Source organism: Sarcophilus harrisii, chromosome 2 (assembly GCF_902635505.1).
Source record: "Sarcophilus harrisii chromosome 2, mSarHar1.11, whole genome shotgun sequence".
NCBI lineage: Eukaryota > Metazoa > Chordata > Mammalia > Dasyuromorphia > Dasyuridae > Sarcophilus > Sarcophilus harrisii.
In genome coordinates this window covers 213,779,396-213,795,126 of record NC_045427.1, presented here as the reverse complement: position 1 = coordinate 213,795,126, position 15,731 = coordinate 213,779,396, and the positions used below count along the sequence as shown (strand labels likewise).

General features: G+C 39.9%; 1 protein-coding gene across 1 annotated transcript in view; it reads right to left on the bottom strand.

The window, feature by feature from the left end:
- The window catches only part of IFT172 (intraflagellar transport 172), a 42,289-nt gene that overhangs the window by 14,341 nt on the left and 12,217 nt on the right, over positions 1-15,731 (bottom strand). Inside the window, exons 11-30 of the mRNA XM_031951345.1 lie at positions 14,635-14,796; positions 14,237-14,290; positions 13,872-13,975; positions 13,390-13,475; positions 9,664-9,776; positions 9,017-9,184; positions 8,103-8,239; positions 7,836-7,943; positions 7,479-7,563; positions 7,125-7,217; positions 6,745-6,822; positions 6,297-6,545; positions 5,608-5,686; positions 5,244-5,364; positions 4,572-4,716; positions 3,709-3,798; positions 3,072-3,169; positions 1,068-1,203; positions 867-983; positions 502-644 (exon numbers count right to left, since the gene is read on the bottom strand). Coding sequence (XP_031807205.1) covers positions 502-644; positions 867-983; positions 1,068-1,203; positions 3,072-3,169; positions 3,709-3,798; positions 4,572-4,716; positions 5,244-5,364; positions 5,608-5,686; positions 6,297-6,545; positions 6,745-6,822; positions 7,125-7,217; positions 7,479-7,563; positions 7,836-7,943; positions 8,103-8,239; positions 9,017-9,184; positions 9,664-9,776; positions 13,390-13,475; positions 13,872-13,975; positions 14,237-14,290; positions 14,635-14,796 — 2,366 coding nt within the window. The remainder of the gene's footprint in view (positions 1-501; positions 645-866; positions 984-1,067; positions 1,204-3,071; positions 3,170-3,708; positions 3,799-4,571; positions 4,717-5,243; positions 5,365-5,607; positions 5,687-6,296; positions 6,546-6,744; positions 6,823-7,124; positions 7,218-7,478; positions 7,564-7,835; positions 7,944-8,102; positions 8,240-9,016; positions 9,185-9,663; positions 9,777-13,389; positions 13,476-13,871; positions 13,976-14,236; positions 14,291-14,634; positions 14,797-15,731) is intronic.

Here is a 15,731-nt window from a genome sequence, read left to right as displayed (position 1 = left end):
TAAAAAACTTAAAGGCTTTATGAAATGGAACTTTCCCTATCCCCAGGCCATCTCTAAGGCCAACAGTAGCTGAAAGAAATTGACTTACATTTGACTTGAATCCCATAAAGTGAGAAGGAAAATACTTGTTTTCTTCCTGCTCCTCTTTTTGAATTCACTTCTGAGATCTCTTCTGCACTACTAACTTTCAAACTTTTTTTTCAGATTCATGGACAGTTTTGTTTTACTAATTATTATTAACAATGATAAAAGATTTATTTATAGAGTACTTTAAAGTTTATAAAGTGTTTTATAAATATTATCTCATTTTATTCTCACAATTACCATAGGAAGGAAGGTACTATTATTACCCCAATTTTACAGATGGAGAAACTTTTATAGCTGGTGATATCCTAAGGAAATTGTGTCATAACCTTGAGGCAGGAATGGGAAGGGGATAATTCCCATGGTATGTAAAGCTACTTCCAATGAGAGATGGGAGAAAAGGTTTTAGGTTCTCACCAGTTGTCAGCAGCATGGTCAATGGCAGCTTCTAGGAGTCCTAGTTTGTTGAGTAGTCGAACAGCAGCCTCTCCCCCAAGACCTTTTGCCCATAGATAGGCCACATGCTTGTGGGCATTAGCACCTCCATGTGCTTTTGCTACCTGAAAGGAAGAGCTTCCCGGGTGAAACTCCAGTCCAAAGGTGTGTGGTTGTTCTATTAATATCAAATCCTTATCTTTCCCCACCCCATGTGCTGATTCCTAATCTCAGATTTAACTCTAATTTAGGAAATAGATCCTTAGGCTAGGATCAGAAGAAACTAAGCTATCTTTGAAGCTGACAATTAGTGAATGCTGAGAAGGAAAAATAAATCTGCTTCTTACCCGGTAAGCTTCTTCCCAAAGCCCACTAGAACGATACATATTCACAGTTGCCTTCCACTCCTGCGCTTCCAAATAGTGATATTCAGCCTCTTGTAGTCGGCCCTCACCTTCCAGCTCCTGGGGATGATAAGCCAGTGAAGAGAGAAAGGGAGATAGATACAGGTTAAGGGAAAGATGGATCAGGATGGGGAAATGTCTCACCTTGCCCAGATGCAAATGGGTGTCACTCAACAGGTCTGGATGGTGTTTCCCTACAAGGCGGATCATGTCATCATATAATTTGTGCTTTTTGAACATAGTAATGGCAAGATCTGGCTCCTCCACTGTCACATATAGCCTAGGGATAGTGAAAACATTTTCTTTATATATAAACATCCATTTTATAGATAAAGAAGAGAAGCAAATAGAGTAGACATATGAAGTAGAAAGTAAAATCAGTCTAAAGAAAGCGTGACAAACTAATTAAGTAAAGTAAGAATGATGACTAATTAAGGTCATTCCAAAAACCTTCAAGAATGAAAAATGAAAAAGATCTTCAAAAAAACATTACAACTGTTTTTTTAAAATCCAAGTTAGTGGAATCCTACACTTGGACCCAAACTTCAGTAAGGTTCTGACAGAGGAAGTGCAAATGGAATAAAAGATAGAAACAGTACTTATTTCTATCAAATGTAAATATATCAAATGTCAAAACATTACAAACTTGAATGGCAAATTTACAAAGTAACTAAAGGAAGAGAAAATTTTAAAGCTGTGGGAAAAAAAATCTAGCTCCCTAATTCATAAGAAAAAAAGTGAAAATTTCAATGGATACCATTTCTGATTTGCCATCTAAGAACATTCCTGAAAAAAGGTATCAGGAGGGAACAAGCAAACTCCCTCAATGATATTCAACAATGAAACATATGTCCAACATTTCATAATTGCGTGAAAAAAAAGTATTAGCTCAAAAGAAGCAAACACTTTTAAGGCTCTTTTACATACAAGGTATCTCTCATTCACCTATTAAGATGGTTTCCTGAAAGATATAATAAAAAAAAAAGCCAGCTAAAGAACCTCTGATAAAAAATGTTAGGTGTGGTGAAAAGGAGATGTATGCTCTGTGACAGAAGAGGATCCAGTGAATAGTCCAATTTGAGGAAGGAAAACCAATGGATGATACTGGTCCTCTAGATACTCTTGGGATGACATTGTGTTGATTGTATAAAGCCCTAGGATGATCCAGAGCCTTCAGGAACAGATATGTAATAACCCAAAGGAGCTTGGTCTGCCCATCCACACAGGAGGACCAAATGGATGAAGCATAAAAAGGACAAAGAACTGGGTTCAGAGTTGAAGAGAAGAGGAAAGCAGGCTGCGTTGCCATCAAGATACTTCAAAGCATTTTCCCATAACAGTCCATCTTTTCAACACAAACACTTTACTAGTTTTTCTATATGTAAGCAAGCCCTGGAATACCACTCCCACTAAAACTGGGTACCACACAGGTATGAATAGGCTGTAACACATAACCAGGGAGGAACTTTGCAGATGGCCTAGAAATGTAGCCCAGAAAGAGATGATGAAGTGGTCATAGGGCAGGAGAACAGAAAAATTAACAGTCTGAGCAGCATCAAGTGAGAGGAAAGAGAGCTAAGGCAGCCTCCAGCATGATGAATAGACCCTCACCCCAACCCTGGGACAAACTTTTGGGAGGAAATGGCTAAGTTACATAGTATGATTAGAGTTGGACAGATTGTGGACTAGACTGTGAGATGGGACTCTGGAACTACTCAAGGATATGAGTAGAGAAGGGACCAGAGGTGCACTGACGTGAAACTGACTTGCCCATAGTAATAGGACCATTAAATGTTGTAGTTAGGAATCAAACTTCAGGCTACCATTATCTATCTGTTGCCTCTCCTGGGACAAGACACTAGACTTCCCCTTTTCCTAGATGCCGCCTTCCTTTCTTTCCTGGACATGGCATAACAAATGGGAAACTGGACTTTGAGTCAGGAGACTTTTGAGTCAGATGCTGAATGGCCACAGGGGAAGGGAAGTTACTTCTTGCCTCAGTAGTCTCTTCTCTAATATGGGAACAATGGTATCTGCACTGCCTACCCTAGAGAAATACCGTGGGGGAAGTGTTTAGAAAATTTAGAGATACATAAATGTGACTTTATTATCATTATTTTCTATTCTTGTCTTTCTTTCCCCCCTTACCTCTCCGCCTCTCGGTACTTCCCTTGCTTCTCCATCTCTTGAGCTTGGGTAATGTACAGCACGGACACATCTTCTGGCCTCATGCATTTCATTGCCAACTGTCCAGAGACACAGAGCCATGAGTAGTCAGGCCAAAAGGAGACATCTGCCTCATGTGCTCCCCCCCTTTGCTACTTTGAGAACAAGGGAGACTAAAGAGTATATAAAAGAGATGAGAAGCTAGTCATGGCTTTTGTGAATCCCCAATGCACAGAAAAGGGACAATAGCTCTTTCCTAAAACCAGAAACTACAAAGACCAGAAACTCTTTTAAGAATGAAAAAACAGAATAGGAATTTCCTTTATCTTCTGCAGGGTGATTCACATATTCCTTGCATGACTGGGGAGTATGTGCTCATTCCCCACACTTTTGGAATTTGGGATTTCTGGAGGATTTTCAGCTCCTATGGCTTCTCTATCTTTTTTCCTTCAAAGTAATTAAGTACAGCAACCAAAATTGGTTCCTTTATTCAATTTTCTCCCTGTCAGAGACTAGAAATTAACTTAACCTGACATATAGAATAGAGGAAAATGACAAGGGGCATTGTTAGGTGCCCAGAGTAACATGACCACAATGGCAATGCACTCCTATTCCCCACCTTGTGTGCTTGCTCCCAGCGCCCTGCCTGAGTATACATGTCAATGGCATCCTTTGTCCGATCTCCTTTGGTGTAGAGCTCCTCTGCAATCTGGAAAGGAAAAGGAAGAAAAACATAAATGGACAGGATACAGATTTGGAAATAACTGATGGGAAGAGAAAATTGAGATTGGAGGATATGGGATATAAACTTTGCTTAATGGGGAAACTGGGAGAGACTGATATTTTCTTACTTGATAACTTTTAGTGGAGGTAGGAAAAAAACATGGGGTTACAATTTTATATCCACATAACACAGAAGAACACTAAACATGAAGAGAAATACAAGGGGAATCTAGCTCATACTTGTATACTCACATATAAAGCAATATACTCACATATATAGGGGACAGGGGCCAAGATCTCTATATTTCTTAAGAGTTTGTACAGAATTTGACTTAAAAACAAAGGATGAAGAGAACCATGGGTTTGGAGTCAGAAAACTATACTTGAATCCTGATTTTGTCACTTACAAGACCTTGAGCAATCTACTCTGAGTCTGCTTTTCATCTAAAAAAGGGGGATAATACTGTCTCACAGAATGATGTAAGAGCTGAGTGAGAGCACACAGAGCATGCTATATATAGGTTTGGTATCATCATGATGGTGGTAGAGGGTCTGTTCTTGACCAACTGTTCAATAAGGCTAGTAATAATGGTTCCTCTATCTACAAAACTCTCAGATCATGATGCAATGGGGCTTTTAGTGCTGAGAAGAGATTTCTGAATTATGGGTGGGATAAGGGGGGGGGGAAGTACTACTGCACAGTATGAGAAGTTCTAGATTGTGCTGCTGCCTTGTAAGGTCAGATGCCTGACTCCTCACCTCATACTCCTGGAGGGATGCGTAATGTTGGGCCACACGAGGATAGTACTTGGATGATGTAGCCCGGTCTTGCAGATCTAAGATATAAATTGCCTTCTTCCACTGACGGGCACCAAGAGCAGCCTCAATAGCCTTGATGGAGCACCTGATATTTAGGAGAAAAGAGATATTAGATGAGGCAAAGAAAACATGTTCAGATAACCAAGGCTCTTTACTATCTAAACTGCCACTAAGTGTGAAAAGGAGCTATCAATAAATTATTCTGTGATTTTTAAGACCAAAACATCTTTTCTTGGCTACCACTTTTCTATAGTCATTATAAATTTATTATATTTATATATATTAATTTAGAATTAATATTTTAATTAAATTAAAAATTTAAGTTCTTGAGGAAAAGAATTGTCTTATTTTTATATTTGTATTACCAGAATATAGTATTTTTATTACCAGATATATAATAAGTAGTTACTAATGCTTTTTTATTCATTTATTCAGGTTGAGATCAGACGTGTATATGAAAAAAAAAAAGAAGTGTATATGATATAGAAAGAAATACTCCAACCTTCTTCTGGGATCTATTTTCTTTCAATGCTTTGATCCCCAATTTATGTGCTCCTGTACAATTCTTACCTCCTACATGCAAACCCTATCTTCTTGGCTTCTTCTTCATACCTGGCTTCAATATAATGATTGATGGCAGCATCAAGCTGCTTCTGTTGCACCAAATGGTCCCCCCATCCCTCTTCTAACCGCACAACCTCAGCTGGGAATGCCATGCGGGCCAACTCCACCGCTGTCAGAGAAAAGAACACAGCTAAGACTTTCAGGGTTCAAGGCATAGAAGATGAAAAGAAAATGAGGAATAGGGAAAAATGGTGAAAAGCGAAGAATGGAGAATTGTAGGTAGTGTCAGTGCAAAATAAAAAATATGGAGGCCAGTGAAGGAAAGTAATATGTATGTTTCAATAAAAAGTGTGTGTGTGTGTGTGTGTGTGTGTGTGTATGTGTGTGGTTATATAGCCAAGGTCACTGTTACCTTTCATGAATGCATTGCCCTTACAGTAGCACTCAAGGGCCCTCTGTGGATTCCGGATCTTCTCAAATAGATCTCCTGCCTATTAATATATACAGTGTTAATAGAGGGTCCCAGTCCATGTATTGGGAGAGGCAGCATAGGGAATGAAGAATTCTCAAACTAGGTCTTTGGTGATCCAAGATCTTATCCCATCTCTGGCATTGCCAAGGTATGTGATCTAATATAAGTCCTTCATCCTAAATTCCATCTTAAAGATTTAATATCTGCCAAGTCTCTCTCTCTTAGAGGTATGAAGATGTATGAGCTAATACTGATGAAAGCAGCTGTAGCTGGCGGTGTGGTGGATTTTGTTGGGCCTAGAGTCAGGAAGACCTGAGTTCAATTTCAGTCTCAGACACTAGTTGTTTAACCTTGACCTCTGCTTAAAAATGTCTGTTTTCTCAACTTGCGCTAATTATTATCACTGTGACCACGACTACAACTACTATTACCACCATCTATCATTGTTAAATGCATTACTTCTCCCATCACAAACATCAGGTTAGAGAGTAAAAGAATCAGGCCAAAGAGGGCTTGAGCTATTTATCAGAGAACTCCTCTTTGGTGAATGCAGGGCTTTTGGGTCTCAGGAACCTAGTGTCGATTACAGGATAAGGTGTTGTCAGGGAAACGTAGGAAGTTTGTCTCACCCTCTCAAACAGCTCTCCCTTGATAAGGGCCGAGGTGATGTGTTCCACTAGTTCAGTGTTGGCCAGCAGTTCCTCTCGAGCCAGAATCAACCGAGCAGCTTTGGCGGGGAGTCCGGCCTTCAGGTAGAGGCTGATGGCAGCCAGCCCATCTCCCTGGTTTTCCTGTAATTCACCTGCCCTTTCTTCCTGCTGTGTATCCATCAGCCACTGATAATAACCCCGGCGCAGCTTCTCCAGGGCAGGGTGGCCCTAGGGGAAGAGGAGAGAGAGAATGAAAGGTAGCACAGGTTTCTGCTCTCAGGGTCCCTCATTCTCCAACTCTCTGCCAGTCTCATTAGGCTCAACCACCGCCCTACTTTCTGGACTTGTCCGCAAAAGAAGAAAGTTTCTGAAGTGAGATGAGAAGGGAAATTTACTTCTAAGGAGCTGGGGGAAGAGCAGTTCCTACCTTGGCCTCAGCCACAGCAATGCATTCATCCCAGCGGTGCAGTTCTTGGTACATGGCCATAGCTTCTTCAACAGCGTTCTGAGCGATCAGAGGGAAAGAAAATGGAAATAGAAAGAAGGCATCAACATCATCAAACAAGCACTAGGCCTCCTTAGCTGGGTCACCCCAGAGTCAGCACAAGCACTTTGACTTTCTATCACACATGTTTACAAAGCCAGCCTTAACTATAAACATTCTCCCAGAACTCAATCTTTTCAAGTCTGTAGCTGTTGCTTTTACTTCTTTGCCACTGTTTATTCACTATTTATGAGTTTTCCTCCCATCTCTTGATTATTTATTCATATTCATGCACTCATATTCATGCACACCTATTCTATTACCTGTTCCAGGAAGATCATTTCTGCCAACTTGTAGTTCTTCTCTAGCATGGCCAGACGGGCTCGGACCTGATAGAAGTCAGTTCCTTCCCCACCCTGACAAAGAATAAGGAGACACTAACTGCAGGTATGTGCAAAAGAGGAAGCATGGAAAAAGGAGAGTGTATTGGATGGCAAGAAGAAGGGTTACAGGGCCTAAGGGAACTGAGCACTGAAAATTGTGAAAATTTGGGGCCAAGAGGATTGAGGAGTGAGGGGATGGTAAAAAGCAAAGACCAGAAAGTTACAAATCATATAGTCAAGAAATTGAGGAATCACAATTTGAAACACTGAAAGGATCAGTAGGCTGATACTTACATATTCTCTGGACACCTGATCTGCAATCTCATTGGTCTCATGTAGAAATCGAGCTTTTGCTACATGGCCCAAAGCAGAGAAGCACCTGGAAGAGGGTATAGTGTGGCAAGGTATAAATCTCAGTGGGATTGACAAGGGCTTTCTAACTAAGGATTGCAAAAAGGTAATAGCAGGAATTGTTCCTACCCCCATGAAATTTATAATCCTAGTCTGTTGTTGTCCTAGGAGAGGACTCAGTAAGAAAAGATTTTAAGGGAGGACTCAAGAAGACAGGACTGGAGCATGATTATACCTGCTTTGGTCACCTGCTTTTCTAGCTTCCAAAATTTTCAGTCTCTCAATTCAGCCCTAACTTACCTTTCTGCAATATGTAGCTGTCTTACTTCCAGTGCCAATTTGCTTAACGTTTTCCACATTGCCTCTGTTTCTGGGGTCATTTCCAGAGTCTCCAAGAATGCAGCTGCTCTAAAAGTGGCATGAGGAATACCCATAGAGTAAGAAAACACAGGACACTGGAATACCTTGATGGTTCTTCCTCTCTCTGAGCTGTTCTTCCCAAATAGGGTTCTTCCTTCTGCTCTGGTTTTAACCCCTCCCTCCCTGTGTCCTTGTCCATCTTCTCACCGGGTGTAGTTGCCGTCATCAATGGCGGTTCCAAATTCAATAAGCCCTTCATCCAGTGTATAGGCAACGGTCGTCACACCTTCGGTCACCATCACTTCTGTCTTTCCACCACCCCGTTCCAGACTCACGACATCACCCTGTGGATCCCCAGCCCCAGGTTCTGAATTAGTATCTTATTTGGATTAATCTCCTATGAAGAGACTAGGCCCAGCCTTGTCCATCCCCATTTTCCTTCACTCTTGAGGGAATTATACTGCACCATGATTTTCCTGGATCCTATCTCAGGGCATAACATTTCAGCATATATCATGTGTTCCTAAGTCCTTGGGTTAAAGTGGGACTCACTAGGCAAAACTTCACTGATGCCCAATAATAGTAATGGTGACAATCTGCTCGACTAGATTTTAAGGCCCTCCTGATCTACCCCGAAACTTGTTGGCAACTCCACAATTACCCTGAAGCTCTAAGTCAGGATTCTCTACTCAGTATTCTACTCGTAAGCTAATCTAGAATTCTTTAAGATTTCTAATTAGGGAGGTGGGCAGTGCTGAGGGAAGAGGGATCTGAACTATTCTGGACCAAACTCTAGGGTTCCACCAAACAAGGAGGTACAGCTAGATATAATTTACCTCAGTGAGGTTCTTCTAAACTACAAGGGGACTCTCTAAATTGGTTTTACCCCAGTCTAAGGAGCATGCTATGGTGGCCTGCAGTGTGACAAAGACTATTTGTGTTATATTACAGAACCCTTCATGCTTCCCTAAGGCTCTCGATATCTCAGCTGGAAATCATGAAAAACAGAATTGATGTGTACCAAAATCTGAGATGACAATTCCTTGGAACAACTGAATTAACACAATACTAGGGTTGGCCCTGTCAGACCTTGTCGTTAAGGGCCTCGGGCCCTGCCATACCCTAATAGAAGACATGGTGACCCTTTCAGGTGCCTCAATGTTGTACCACACACATAAGCTGTTCCGGTTCTGAGCTACCAGCACGTCGCTTCCTGGCACCCATTGCACATAGGAGCAGAAATTCAGGATCATCGTTTTGGAGCTGCTTTCAATATCATACAAATGTAACTAAGGAAAAGACAGATAGAGGAAAGAGAATTAGTAGGAGATGCAGTGAGGGTCTCTCCTAGAAGTAGAACAGTAACTGGTAAATAATTGAGGATTTTGTGGTGAACGTATGATTCTCAGAGGTAAGGGTGCATCTAGTCAAGTACCTATCACGGCTCTAAAGCCTCAAGTTGCCTCCCTTTGAGTTTCTGCATCTCTCTCTTGCTGTTACAATATAGTGCTATAATGATGGCAATAGAAGGATGGATGCTGATCCCTCAGGCAACCTGGGCCAGCCCTTGCTAAGCCAATCATTCATAGTGAGAGGAAGCAAAAAGTAGTCATCATCATCACCACCAGCAGCAGCAGCAATTCAATGGCTCTGCCTGTCCTTCTACAACCCCCTACCCATTTCAAGTACTGCTCTGTACCATGCCCCCCCTATAAACTGTGCTTGTGGCTACTGCCAAAGTGACCAGTCCTGGAATTCAGTGTCTTACACGAAGTTTCCGATCCCTGAACAGCAACTTGTGTCCAGTCTCATTGAGCTCCAACCAATCCACACGGCTGTCATGGCTGATCGTGCCAATATTGTAGCCACCAACCAAATCCACTGCAGAATGGAGAAGAGGGATCATGAAGGAATGAAGTATCACTGAGTACCAAGACAGTATGGAAAAGGCTTCAAAGGCCTACTTTATGCCTCAGGAAGTCTGCACTATCTGCCCTACCACATGGTGATGTCACATTATTTTGTAAGGATTTTTAAAATGCTGACTCTTCTGGAATTTTGGGAGTTGAGTTCAAGTCCTTAGTGGACCCAAAAAGTTCAGATTAGTCTAAATATTATAATTCTTATCTGGGATTCTTTTTTAAAAAATTTTCTTAAATGACCAACAGGATGATTTCAGAAAGGCCTGGAGAGACTTACACGAACTGATGCTGAGTGAAATGAGCAGGACCAGGAGATCATTATATACTTCAACAACAATACTATATGATGACCAGTTCTGATGGACCTGGCCATCCTCAGCAATGAGATCAAACAAATCATTTCCAATGGAGCAGTAATGAACTGAACCAGCTACGCCTAGAGAAAGAACTCTGGGAGATGACTAAATACCATTACATTGAATTCCCAATCCCTATATTTATGCCCACCTGCATTTTTTATTTCCTTCACAAGCTAATTGTACAATATTTCAGAGTCTGATTCTTTTTGTACAGCAAAATAACATTTTGGTCATGTATACTTATTGTGTATCTAATTTATATTTTAATGTACTTAACATCTACTGGTCATCCTGCCATCTGGGGGAGAGGGTGGGGGGTAAGAGGTGAAAAATTGGAACAAGAGGTTTGGCAATTGTTAATCCTGTAAAGTTACCCATGCATATATCCTGTAAATAAAAGGCTATTAAATTAAAAAAATTTTCTTAATTTTTTTCCTCAATAGTATTTTATTTTTCTAAATACATGTAAAGATAGTTTTCAACATTCATTTTTTAAGATTTTGTGTTCCAATTTTTTTTCCTTCTCTCCTTTCCTTTCTCCTTCCCAAGATACCAGGTGATCTAATATAGGTTATACATGTATAATCCTTTAAAATATATTTCCATGTTCGTGATGTTGTGCAAGAAAAGTAAGATCAGAAGTGAAAAAAATGAGAAAAAGCAAAAAAAAAAGGTGAAAATACTATGCTTTGATTCACATTCAGTCTCCATAGTTCTTTCTCAAGATGCAGTTGACATTTTTCACCCTAAGTCTAATGGAATTATTTTGGATCACTCTTGCTGAGAAGACTATCATGGTTGATCATCAAATCATCTTATTACTGTGTACAATGTTCTCTTGGTTCTCCTCACTTCACTCAGCATCAGTTCATGGAAGTCTTTCTAGACTTTTCTAAAATCAGCCTGCTTATAGTTTCTTAGAGAACAATAATATTCCACTACATTCATATACTATAATTTATTCAGCCATTCCTCAACTGAAGGGCTTCCACTCAATTTCCAATTCCTTGCCACTACAAAAAGAGCTGCCACAAACATTTTTTTTTTTTTTTGCAGATGTGGTCCTTTTACCTCTTTTATGATCTCTTTGGGATACAAATCCAGTAGAGACACTGCACAACTTTATAGCTCTTTGGCATAGTTCCAAATTGCTTTCCAGAATGGCTGGATCATTTCCCAACTTCATCAACAATGCATTAGTGTACCAGTTTTCCCATATCCCTTCCAAGATTTATCTTTTCCTTTGCCAATCTGAGAGGTATGAGGTAGTACCTCAGTTGTTTTAATTTGCATTTCTATAATTTTGTGATTTAGAGCATTTTTACCATATCTAGATTCTTGAAGGTTTAAGGGAAGGGAAAATTCTTGTACATGTGACCTCATTCAAAACTCTAAATCAAACAAAGTTAAACCAAGAAGTGCTCAATAGAATTTACCCAGCCTGAACCCGTCCCAGACAAGTTATAGTATGACCATGACTTCAAAGGTGCTGAAAGGGCCAGGTAGGTGGTGCAGTAGATAGAGCACTGGTCCTGGAGTCAAGAGAACCTGAGTTCAATGTATTAGCTGTGTGGGCAAGTCACTTAATCCTGATTACCTGTATATACTGTACCCTTCCCCCTTCCTCCCCCCAAAAAAGAGAAGGGAAAAAGAAAGAAAGGAAAGGGAAAGAGGGAGGAAGAAAGTGAAGGAGGGAGGGAGGAATAAAGGAAAGAAACAAAGTGCTGAAAGACCTCATTGAGACAAATCTAATAGAAACCTCAGGAACCTAATCTCAGCTTAATGTTTCCCTCACTGGTATATAATTTATAAATGAAATGTTCAAGTTTATGTTAATATGAAATATTAGCTTGATCAATAAGCTTAATTATATTGCTATTACATGGATATTCAGGATTCAGGGAATAACATAAATAGATGTAGGAAAGAAGGGGGAAAACGGGAGAAAAAGAAAAACTGAATGGGACCACTTATGAGTTGTGTAATCACTGGCAAAGCACTTGGTCTCTATAGCCTTTAGTCTCTTCATTTCTAAGCTGAGCATAATAATAAGACTTGTATGTATCCCTCATGGGGTTGTTGTATAGAAAGCATTTTATAAACTTTACAGTAAAACATGAGATATTTTTGCTTTAATGCAGCTAATATATTCATGTCTGACAGTCCTATCCAGGGACAGAGATGTGCTGTCATACAATAAGAGAAACAATAGAAATAATGGTCTAAACTGACTTTTGTCAAGAAAACTAGGGACCTATCTAGACCTAATGCATTTTCTTACATAACATTCCTTTATTTCTTACCATCTCCCTACATATCTATTTATAAGGATTCTGTGGTCCTTTTTCCCCAGAATGAATTTAGTACAGGTTCCTTAGTCCTCATATATACAATCAGCTTTTCTCACTCTTACTGCATTCAACCCTCAGAGCTTCAGTATGTGAAATTAGAGAGGTGAAATAAATGCTTTATAAAAGGTTCATCCAGAGCTAAAGATCACTCAAAATTAGATCACCCACGGTGAAATAGACTGTTTTGGGAGGTGGTGGATTCCCCTTCGTTTGAGATCCTCAGGCAAAAGCCAGAGGAGCATCTTTCAGGTATGTTGTGGAGGCGAATATAGGTTAGATTAGATGTTCCTTCCAACTCTAAAACTCTGTGATTCTATGAAACCTTAGCTAAGGATAAATATATAAATATAAGATAAATATAAAGATAATAGTATGGAGCATGAGTGTGATCAATCAGGATTTGGAGGTGATCAGGAAGGCCATGGCATTTAGGTCTGACAAGTTAGCTGGCAAAGAGCTTTTGAGGGTTATTAAGTCTCCCTCAATAGAGTCCCAATCACATACTTCTTATATATCATTAGTTCCTGACTTTAGCCTAAAGACTAAAAATGACTGAGTGACAAAGGAACTAAAAATTAATGAAGAATCCTTCTTTGTATACTCAGATCTTCCTAACTTTGAGACTGCTTCTTTATCCATTATATCATGATGTCTGAGATACAAATGTGTGTAAATAAACATTACATTAGAACAGACTATGATAATAAGAATAATTCATATTGACTTAAGTGTGTAGATTTTTAAGGTTTACAAGACAGACAGTGCAAAATATTATTATCCCCAGATAAATATGTTGGGGTCCTGAGCAGTTAAATACAATGTAGGTGCATATGTGTTTATTTGAAATGTGGAATGCTCTTACCGATTGCAATGGTCTTAATGTCTATGAGATAAGCCAGCTTCTTGTTCTCTTCCATTCCCCGCTGACGTCTCTCATTGATACGGACACTAAGAAATGTAATAAGAGTACAAACAATGTTAGGTTTTTGGCATTCTTTTTTGCTCTTGTGATTTCAGTGGAGTAGGGAGCTTCAGGTGAGCACTCAGTTTACAATAAAGACTGATACCTTTTCAGCAACATACAATCAAATGTAGTTGCCTAGGACACTGAAAGCTTAAATAACTTGCCAAAATCACAAAGCTAGGATGTGTTAGAAGAACTTGAACTAAGGTTCTCTCACTCCAAGGTCAGCTCTTTAACCAAAACCCAAAATGTCTTCTATCTCTTGTCTCTCTAAGTTTTTGAAGGGGAGTATGTCTGGGTATTGGTCTAATTTGAATAGATGACAGTCCTAAGTCAGAGTGAAAGTCATCCCTGACAAGGTGGGGATCTCTTGATCTTACCTGATGAGATGGGGGTTCATGAACTCAGTGCGTACAGAACCCAGAATGTCATTATTCCCATATTCCACCAGAGTCAGTTCCCCAGCATTAAAGATCATGCAGACCTGGAAAAGAATAAGACCAACATATTAACCAAGATTTAATTTCAGAAAGAAAAAAGTTGTGGAGTGCAGCATTCTAGAACCCCAATTCTCACAATGAGAAGTTCACAATTTTCTCTTTGCTTCCCCACTCTATTCAACTCTCCCACCATCATCTTCTCTATTCACTGCCAGGTCTCTCCAGTAGGAAGTAAGGGACTAGAAAAGACTGGGATAGTCAAGAGTTTGGTGAGCTAGGGGTTCCATGAATTCAACTCCACTCACATTCTCATTTTCAAAGAAATACTTCTCATTGCCACCAGATCCTTGCCAAGCCACCTGCATTAGGGAAAAATAAAGACTAATTAAGATATGAATCCAAGAAGCTTTGGGGGGAGAGATAAAGAGATGAAGGAAAAAATAATAGAAGAGAACCAAAAGGAGACTGATGGTGGACATTACACAGTGAAGCCCTAGTGGTAGATCTTGTTCTGGTTCTCTTGATTTCCCTCTCTTCCCTCTTTCTTTGGACTCTAAGGAGTCCAAATACAGGAACAATCACCTAGGGTGATCTAGGGTATCTAGAAAATTTTCCCTACCTCCTATTCTTCCGGCATTGGGAAGAATAGATTCCTATTACCCATCCAAGATAGCCCCATGACTCTTACCTCCTTGGTCCCTACCTCACTTAGTCGATTGGTGTTCAGATCTCCCAGCAGCAGAGTGTCTGAGGTATGGGCCACCAGATATCTCTCCTTGCCCAAAATCTTAACTTCCTCTACTTCATACCCATAATGGGATTTGAGTACCACACGGGTGCCTGATGAAAGATTCTTCACAATTACCTGGGTAGAAGGCAAAGCATAGAGAACCACTATATAGAATGTTAAAAGCTAAAGAAACTTTAGAGATTACTTAGTTTCATTACTTCATTTTATGGATAGGGCCATGGGGTAAAGTAAGATCATACAGGTATTAAGAAACAGAACTGGGATTTAAGCCCAGGTTTTTTATCCATATTAGATCAGTATACTTCCCATTACACCATAATTTCATCCTAGAAGAGGAATCAGCATCCTGAGCTCTAAGCATCTTCTTACCCATTCTGGCTTTTGCATAAGCACAGGTCAGAGCTGGTACTGATTTAATGGGGAATTGGGAATAAAATGAGTAGAGGAGAATATGAATGGAGCAAAAAAGGCTGATGGCTCAGCATAACTTGCATAAACATCAACTTCCTTTTCAAGTCTCTACAATCTGGCTTCCAAACATATTTAGCCAAAACTGCTCTAACAAATTACTAACAATTTCTTAACTGCCAAATTTAAAGGCCTTTTCTTGATCTTAATCCTTCTTAAACTCTATGCATTTTTTGATACTGTTGATCACTCCTTCTCCTTGATGTTCTTTTCTAAGGTTTTTGGTACACCACTCTTTCCTGGTTCTCTTCCTGCCTGACAACTTCTTCTCTGTCTCTTTTGCTGGATCTTCATTCAGGTTATATTCACTAACAGGGGATTGTCCATAGCACTCTCTTCTTTTAGCCCTCTACACTGTTTCTGTACTTGGTGAGCTTATTCATTCTCATGGAGTCAATAATTATTTCTGTGCTGATAATTCTCAAATCTATTTAGTCAGTTCTAACTTTCCTGATGACCTCTCATCTCACATCTCCAACAGCTATTAGATATCCTGAACTAGATTTCCCAAAGACACCTTAAATTCAACATACCCAAACAGAACTCATTATTTTCCCCTCAAAATCCCAATGCCTTCCAAA